The sequence below is a fragment of the Apis dorsata genome, unplaced genomic scaffold (genome assembly GCF_000469605.1).
Source record: "Apis dorsata unplaced genomic scaffold, Apis dorsata 1.3 scaffold_60, whole genome shotgun sequence".
Taxonomy (NCBI): domain Eukaryota; kingdom Metazoa; phylum Arthropoda; class Insecta; order Hymenoptera; family Apidae; genus Apis; species Apis dorsata.
Genome location: NW_006263360.1, coordinates 281,893 through 291,108, shown reverse-complemented (window position 1 = coordinate 291,108; position 9,216 = coordinate 281,893). Strand labels below are relative to the sequence as shown.

General features: G+C 35.7%; 2 protein-coding genes across 2 annotated transcripts in view; one reads left to right on the top strand and one right to left on the bottom strand.

The window, feature by feature from the left end:
• The window catches only part of LOC102674722 (coiled-coil domain-containing protein CG32809), a 96,974-nt gene extending 90,862 nt beyond the window's left edge, over positions 1 to 6,112 (bottom strand). Inside the window, 1 exon segment of the mRNA XM_031515288.1 lies at positions 5,823 to 6,112. The gene's annotated coding sequence lies outside the window, so the exon portion shown is untranslated.
• Positions 6,113 to 8,777: 2,665 nt separating this feature from the next.
• The window catches only part of LOC116186836 (helicase SWR1), a 7,145-nt gene continuing 6,706 nt past the window's right edge, over positions 8,778 to 9,216 (top strand). The window contains exon 1 of the mRNA XM_031515282.1: positions 8,778 to 9,185. Within this exon, the coding sequence (XP_031371142.1) occupies positions 9,166 to 9,185 (20 nt within the window). The 5' untranslated portion in view covers positions 8,778 to 9,165. The remainder of the gene's footprint in view (positions 9,186 to 9,216) is intronic.

Sequence of the window (9,216 nt, the reverse complement as noted above, 5' to 3'; positions counted from 1 at the left end):
CGTCGGTTTGCAGGATGCACGCGTAGCGGCGGCCGTGCATTCGCTATCTTACTACTTGGAAGCTGTGAAACCCATCCTGCCCGAATAATCGCCGTTTCGGACGATTACGTAAATGAGAAACGATGATGAGGACATTACGCGCGTATACGCGTTACGAAACGCGCCAATTTTGGCTGACATTGTTTAAATTTGTGGTTCCCGCCAAACATAATCATTGTAAATTATTCACACTTAACAATCTGAATTCTTTTTTTTTTTTTTCACGAAATCGAGTAATTAAGATAAAAAATATATAACAAAATAACGTTTAATAATAGAAACAAGGAATCTATAGAAAATTTTAAATAATATATAATAAGTATTATAATGTCAAAAGTCGTAATTAATTTTTGAAAAATTTAATAAATATTGATAAATATTAGAAAATTTAAGTATAATAAGTTTTTTAAAAAAAATTGTGAGAATTTAAAAAAAATTTTTTTTCATGAAAGTTAAAGAAGATTAAACGCGCAAATGCACTGAAGCGTTCGTGCTTCGAATATGATAGTCATTCGTGCAATTATCGGTTCGCTATTACGAGAAGCATTCGCGATAAATATCGAGTACCCTCAGCCGTGCCTCGCATCGATGAAGCGAGTTGAAACTTCCGGAACGATCACTCTAAGAATGATGAAAATGCTTTGCGGATTCGACCGTTAGAAAAAAACTTTAAAAGCTCGGCGTATTCAATTCTTCCAATTTAAAAGCGCGTGAACGAATTCAATCAAAATTTGTTATTATAGTCGTCGTCGATGAACGCAACGGTTAAACTTATCAGCTAAAAACGCGGTCGTTTCGAAAATTTATCCGAACCACGAGGTAAGAGCACCACGTGACCACAAATGATCAATCACATATATCGCAATTTAAAAGTCACTTATATTATATTTTCTTGATGCACAGATTCTCAGAGATTAATTATGAAAAAAATATTTTTACCAAAAAAATTTCTGTTCGTTTATTCCTTTCGTGACATTGATCTTCGTATTATCATCGTGAATGAAACTTAAAGAAAAAAAACCACAACCACTGAACACTGACACTATCCCGGATGGATCGATTCGTCAACGAATATCCTCGATCGAATGTCTCGCCGTGAAAGCGAACGTTAACGCGACCGCGACTCTCCGCCGAGAAAGAACGAAAAAAAGTACAAGAAGCGCGGAACGTAAGTCGAAAGCCAACGAGTACCGTCGCCTCGGTACATCGCGAGGAAGAACGCGAGCAATGGAGGGAGGGAAGAATTAATCGAGAGAAGAGCGAAAAGGAATCGGGAAGGGAAAGAAAAGAGTGGGAAGAGGAGGGAAGAGGAGGGACGAGGCGGCGCGGCGTCAACGATGCCTCTGTGCCGACTGACTGTGACTCGTTCGCGTAATGTACGTAGAGCGAGTGAAACAGAAGGTGGGGGTTAGAAGGCGAAAGAAAGAGCAAGAGACGGGTCAGGAATAACGAACAGAGAATGGATTCGAAGTAATCGCGAATGCGAGGAGACTCGCGCGACGACCGACACGCTTCGTTTCGTTCTCCGGCAAACTGATCGCTCGGGCTTCTGTCCAACGCGGACCATGGTAATACCGATAACGAGTTAACAGGTATATACGCATATATTTACTTATGACACATCGCCGTATCAGTGGTCCGCTTCTCAGTGATTCTCAACGCGCATCGAATACGATATTATCCTAATATATATCCATGAATTTAATTTGATTATATCACGATAATATAATTGCTATTGAATTATCGGGTGATGAAAAATTATTTTATAAGATTCTTTTAATCAGATTATCGACGTTTTTACGATTAAAATATAATTATATTTGAATTAATTTTAAGTTAAATAGGTAACTCATTGCTTTTTACAATTATTATCGCGTGAAGTGTCAAATGGCGTTAGAAACCTAGCTTTCTGAATATATCGTCACCATTCGGCAGCGTTCGGCACTTTTCGGAATGTACCTTTTTCGCACTTGCGAGTTTACTTGTTGACTTTAACGTTTAATCAGATTTACGTTATCGAAAATTATCGATATGCACAATGATAACCATCGCCCTTGATAATGTGCAAAGAGGGAAGGTGCATCGCGAGTCCCTGATCGCTTTTCATGACAGCATTTTCTTTTTTATTACGATCGTCTCGAATTCTCTTGACATAATCACCTTTCGCGAATAAAACAAGTTTTCTCCCGACCTCGACACGGATATACGTGCCATCGTCTCGAATGTACGCTCTTGGATACAAGGCTTACAATCAATACGGTGAAAAACCGTCTATCTCGTTTCGAACATTTTGTTCGCCGATTTTTGTCTTGTCCAAGCATTCATTGAACCGCTCGGCCGAAATATAATTTGTTCGACAAGCAAAACGAAGGGAAACCATATCGCGATTTAACTGCAAGATAAACGACTGCTTGTGCAATGAACGCGAACAACGCATAAATCGACATCGTGACGTGTCATTTTATCGTTTCGATCAAGTTTTCGCGAAATCGAGATCAGCAATAGTAGAAAGTAATCGTAACTGTAGTCACGCCTGCCGGTTATTATCGATAAGAAACAGCAAAACCTTCTTATCTTCATTCAGTTCTTCGAAAAGTAATGTGCAATTCTTCTGTTCGAAAACTTCAACAATACGATTGAAAATTATATAACTTAATTATGATTCTAATTTTTTGATAAGAATTAATTTTAATTTTGATATTAAAATTATGTTAAATTTAATTTAACTTAACCTAACCTAACACGTTACGCTCTAATTGTTTAAAAAATTTTAAATATTTATATAAAGTATCTAGACTTTTTTCTTTAATATAAAATATAAATAAAATATAATATAAAATTTAAGAATTATTTTTTTATAAAATTTAATAAAATCAAAAGTTGAATAATTAAAATAAAAAATTTTGAGTATTGATTATCATCTTTCTTTGTCAATCTAAATGTTTTTCCTTTCTCGAAAGCGAGAAAACGTTCTTGACTCTTGATTAACGGTTCTGAGCTTGATCGTCTAGACGAACATCGTTCCTTCGATACTTCGTTAATATTTATAGGGTTAAACCGTGCAATTACGCGAGGAAACGTTGTGCACTGCATAATGCGCGTACGCAACACGCTCCTACGCTTGAGACGTGCACATTCGTGCATTCTACCTACGAGACTTCCTTCTTCTCGATACTTAGAAATGATATCGAATCTCTTGGCTTCGAGTTTGAATAATTAAGTACGACAACAAATTTTTAAAATTCATTAAAGTGCCATGGAAATTCAATAGAGGTGGAAAGAAACCACAAGGGCAAGAAGAATATATATTTGTTCAAGGTGGGATTTTCTGTAGTATCAAGCCATGTGCAACCATGTGCGTCAAATTTTCTAATGTAAGCGTTGAACACATGTGTTTAGACATCCATTATCCTTTACACTAGATGCAAGTCACTATATTATTATACCACAAGATTCTACCTACACAAAATTGTATCCAAAGAGATGCAACAATTTAAGTTTCTATAAATGATTTAAGAAAATTTTCTGTACATTTTTCTATATTATTTATAGTTTCTATAATTTTTTTATTACTGTCATATGTACAAATCTCCTAACGTTGGCTTGAAAAAAATATTTCAATGATATTTTAAAAATAAAAATTGATGAGAAAAATAAAATCATTTAATTTTCATACATTAAAGATAAATAAAACAATATATATAATAACAAGTTATATATATCCCTTTACTTTTTATTATATAAAATAATTTTTTAGATAACAAGTAATTTACTAATTGAAACAAAGTAAATCACAATGAAATTAACAAAATTAAATTTTATATTTTTCTTAAAAGAAAGAAGAGATAAAAAAAATGTATATTTATAATGTGAGAATTTATTCATCACCATCACTAATCTATTTTATCCTGAGATTTATAGTATATGTATTATGATACAATACATTTTTTAAATACATTTTTTTAAATAAATTAGAAATAATAGATCAAATGCGTTCTTTTCAAGGAAAAACCCACCTTTTTTCCTATTTTCGCACAATATCAATGTTAGAGAAAAATGCGCAGGTATTTTTTCCTTCAATACCTGTAAGAAAGAATACCACAATAGGAAAAATCTGCCATACAATTTTGGGGCAGTTTCGGTCCCACGAGATTTGACCTGAACCCACATCTTCAACGACCATCTGCTCCTGGATCACATACTTCATATATATTTTTCTCAGAGCACGAAGCTCTGTGCAACAGACCGACCATACCTAACCTCTTGATCTCAGGAAGCCAAAACGTAGCTGCCTCTTGTAGCAAAGAGAAGAAGCCAGGAGTCTCGAATATAAACACAACGGTCGAAGACACGTTATAACTGCCGCGATACGAAACGAGAACGACGACGATGACTACGACGGATTTAAGCCTCGATACTTGAATCAATTCTCCCTCTCTATTTTTCTCTCTCTTCTTCTTTTTCGGCCCTCTTCCTGTACGTCGTTTATCCGTCTCCCTTCTATGAATGAATTCGAGAACGTAAAACAAAGTTCGTCTCGTCTCGCCGCGCATCCGCCTATTTTCGGTTCAGACGCGCGCGCCCTTCGACTTTCGTTAGGGGAGAAAATTATTTCGGTCGAGGCGAGCTCTTTCCTCCGAGAGAGAACCGCCTCTCATCCTGTTTTATTTCATATTGAACGATTAACGCCAGGGACAAATGCGACCAATCGTCCTTCGATCGTTTCTCTTTCCCTTGAATCGAGAGAAAAAAAAACGATCGAAAAAAATATTTCGAGAGAGAAACGAACCGAGCACGAATGGCGAATAAGTAGTCGGTGGCTGGAGGTTGCCGTGGGTCAGCGAGATTGCTGCATTCGTGCAACGTGTGCACGAGAAACGAAAAATTATTGCATATATCTTGCATATGTATGTATATAATACACCTATACACATTGCACCGAGCGTATATATACGAGAAACTGGATGCTGACAGCTGGAAACTGGTTTCTAGAGAAGGCTCGTATTCGAATAGCTTGCGAGAATGAGACGAAGCAGCAACAGCGTCAGGAAGAGTGGGAGATGGAGGAAGAGAGAAAGAGATGAATAGGTACGAGAGAAGGAGAAAAAGAACGGAGAAATGGACGTAGTACAGCGTCCATCGTATACGGAGTACAGAGGTATCAGACCAGGAAACAAAGGAACGACCTGGCAGAGAGCAACGCGGAACAAGCGATATAGACACGGGTCAAGTATTCACGAAGTTCAATGAAACACTGTTCTCTTATAGATTGAGAAAATTTAAACGAATGAAATATCTTTCCACGAAACAAGCATGGTCGCAAATTCCTTCGAACGATAGGAGAACCACCGATAATCGCGATAAATAACGATCAAGGCGAAGAGGCAGGGCTCCTTTCGATCGAGCGTGCACGCACGATCGCACTTATTCTATGCAGCCATTGTGTTCCCTTCTCTCGAAAGAAGCAGCGAGATTCGTCATGAATACGAACAACCTGCCGTATTCTCAAACATTTTTTCGTGTCTAAATACCTGCGTAAGCGTGTGTATAGATATCGACAAATAGTCGATAGCGAGATAAATTTTTCAATCGAAGTATTGACGTAATTATCGAATATTTGAATTGTGAAATAACGATCGTTTACGATTCAAGATTCAATAGATTTAAAGTTCCGCGCCAATATAGATCGAGTTATCGTAAAAATATTCGTGAATTTTTTATTATCGAATCACTAATAAATTTATGATTTTTGTCTTATATCAATCTTATGTTATTTTACTCACCATGATGTATAAATAAATTATACTTTTTTTAGAAGAAACTTTAGTAGGAAACTTCACTGAACATCCAAGGATCCACTGATGAAAAAAAAACACGCGACACTGACAATTTTTTCTTTGAAAAGAGTTCTTACAAGTAATAATATGCACCGCTATCGAAAGAAAAATTCAATGATTTATTGTAATTGAGGTACTGTAGAAAAAAGAAAAGAAACGTAGAAAATAAAAAATCACGATAGTACACCGGTAAGAGCACGCCGGGCCCGGAGCGAACGTCAGGCCGACGGCGATGCAACAAGTGACAGACAAGCTCCTCGACTCTTTTAGTTCGTGCTTCGACTACTTTACCGGATGGCGCTAGTGCTCGGCAGAAGCCGAATACAAACTTTACAATTCGCCTTTTGCCGCCATTCCCCTCGCCTTTTGTCAAATTCTTTTCAACGAATTCTTTTCAACAAAACCTAAATACGTTTCCTGGAATTCTTTTCAAATCTGAATTCTTTCAATCTCTGTTCGAATTTTCTTTCAAATAAGAAATATTTTAAACTGCTTCCATAAATTCGATATTTGAAAATATATTTTTTGTTGTAAAGTAATAATATCAAAAAGAATAAAATTTTTAAAAATATGTTAACAATAAATCAACATGAAAGTGTATGTTTATTTAATCGATTTTATAAAGATGGTAAATCGTAAATCCTTGGATCGTAAAATCCTTTTGAACGCTGCTAAATATTGCCGAGAGGTGACAGCACAAGTTTTACCAATCGTATGAGTCGTATGTTTCGTAGTATATACGTAGGAAAACATATTTATAGAAAATTTCTTTTTGAATTCATATTTTCATCAATTAAAGAAATTTATAATAGTTTCATTTTCAAGAAGCATAACAATAATTGGATAAAAATTGATAAAAGTGAATAATCTCACCAAATGATCGATTCTTATTTCTATTATAGTTTTTTTTTGAATTCGTATTGTATATACATAGTAGCTAACAATAGTTTCCGAGAGAAAGATAGCTCGAGGTGGTAACGAATCGCGGCTAAGACATGAAACGTGCAATTGTCTTGTTGCAATATACCTCTTGACATTTACACACACGGAAGATCCTGAATATCTTTCCAAGCGCGACGACTTCGAGAGAAGTTCGAATAGCGACCTGCCTGGAATTGATTTTATCAATAAACAAACTGATTCGCAAATTAAAGCGAATGAAGGCCGATACGAGGTTAACTTTCCTTGATCACGATTTTTATTAAAGAATATCTAACAATAAATGAGAAAATATTTAACAAATGGGAAATATTCGACGATTGATTCGATAATTGACTCAATGTTTAAAAACAATTAAAAATTTTCTCTTTACAAGGTACAGTGAATTTTATTTTCTTTCTCATTTTTACAATTATGTATCTCTATGCTTAAAATAATTACACTACATTTTAACGTTTACATTGTATTGCTATGTTATTCGTATTAGCATACTTTTGAAATTTATAGAAATTTATTTTTATTATATTCAATTGAATGTAAATAACAATGAAACATAATGAAGTTTAATGAAGTTCAAGTATTCTAAAAGTCTAACGATATAAGATGTGAGATAACCTTACTTTTTTAACCTTTTATTTTTTATATTTGTGTAGCTTCATAATAATTCAATGAATAAAATAATGATATTTTATTTAAATAGCATGAAAAAATTTTATATAGATTCAAAAAATATTAACAATAATTATTTATAAGAGGCAATTTTAAATTAAAACTTGAAGTTCGTCGTAAAATAAATATCTCTGCTATCTGAATAAAAATATACGATATAAATCTCATATGTTTCATAAATAAGATAAGATAGAAAATATATTTATCATATCAAGTTTTTTCACTATTTTTTAGATCATAAATCATTTTCTAAAATATTTCTCATAGTTATGGAACACCTTGTATGTATTTCGTTCATGACTCGAAGTATTTGCGCGTGTCGTATGCGCATAGATCACAAGAGTTGCACAAGATATCGATACTTTTTCTTTCGAAGCTGAATGGAGCACGAAACTTTATTCTCTGATCTTTGCCATTCTGTCATGGCCAAATTAATCTGTGAAAAAAAATGGGTTTTATCGAGACTTGGAATAAAGCAAAAAGTTAAGAAATGTCGAGAAAACAAAACAAGCCTGTCGAGTTTTCACGTTAATAATTTTTCTGTCAGCCAGCTTTAGTGTCTTAGGACGACATCGTGGAATTTCAAGGATAATCATCCTGTCTAGCCAACAAGACTATCGAGATTACTTTTCTCTTGGAAATTTATAACCTCTCTCATGCAATTCTCTCGAATAAGTTTCCGTTGATTCTATACAATTTCTCGAAACACAGTTATCTATCAATTCTTTCCTAGATTTTAGCATCAAACATTTCCCTCGATTTAAAATAATAAAATGCAACTAATTCACTTTTTCAGCAAATGTTTTTTGGTTAAATCAATCAGAAATTCTTGTGTAAACGAAAAAGCAAATGAAAGGAAGAGAGGAAATAAAGGATACAGAGGAGGATATCAGCAGGGTATCTGGCATTCTTGCCTCTGGACAAGTACCAGGTCTGCATCGTGTTCACTTTCACTGGTTGCGCGCTCTATCTAACTATAAAACACGTCCTAAGCAGAGCGATTCGTTCGTTTCGGGGGACGATCGACTCACGATCCGTTCAGTTGTCTCTGTGTTACCGATCGGTATTTCGAATTCTCTCGGCCGCGACACGGAAAATTACTCTTTCCTAGAAAAAATTAAATGGAGAGACGCATGGACAAAAAAAAGGAACACGAATGTTCAACCTTGCTCGCTTCACGCGTTATATCAAGGATATCCGGACCCAAGCCAGTGTCCATTATTTTATTTGATCAGAAAGAGAAACGGAGTCGTTTCTTTCGACACATCGTCGTGAAAGGGTAAAATGAAATTATCCAGGGATTCAAGGAGATATTCGGTGATTCGAAATTCCATGAATTCGAACAATCAGCATGGATATCGCGCTGTTTTACGTGGTATCGAGAAGGATATATCACATGCACGATAGGTGGATGGGTTCGGCACGGGTGGTTGCTGGCAGAGTGAGAGTGAGAGAGTCATATATATATAGAGAGAAGGGGAAACCCGACTCGGCACTCCAAAGTACACAGCCTCCGCGTTTGCAGTGGTGTGCTTTCGGTTCCCTCTACACACGATATTCATTCTTCGCGGCTTCGCGCCCGTGGTAACAGTCGGCCATCCACGTTTCCACGTTGCACGAGGGCAGCTTCCGGAATCAATCTTTTCGTCAATCGACACGGCCACTCGAACCAGCTACAACCATGAAGCTCGCTATATTCGCGTAAGTATTTTTTCACCGTGATTCCTTTTAA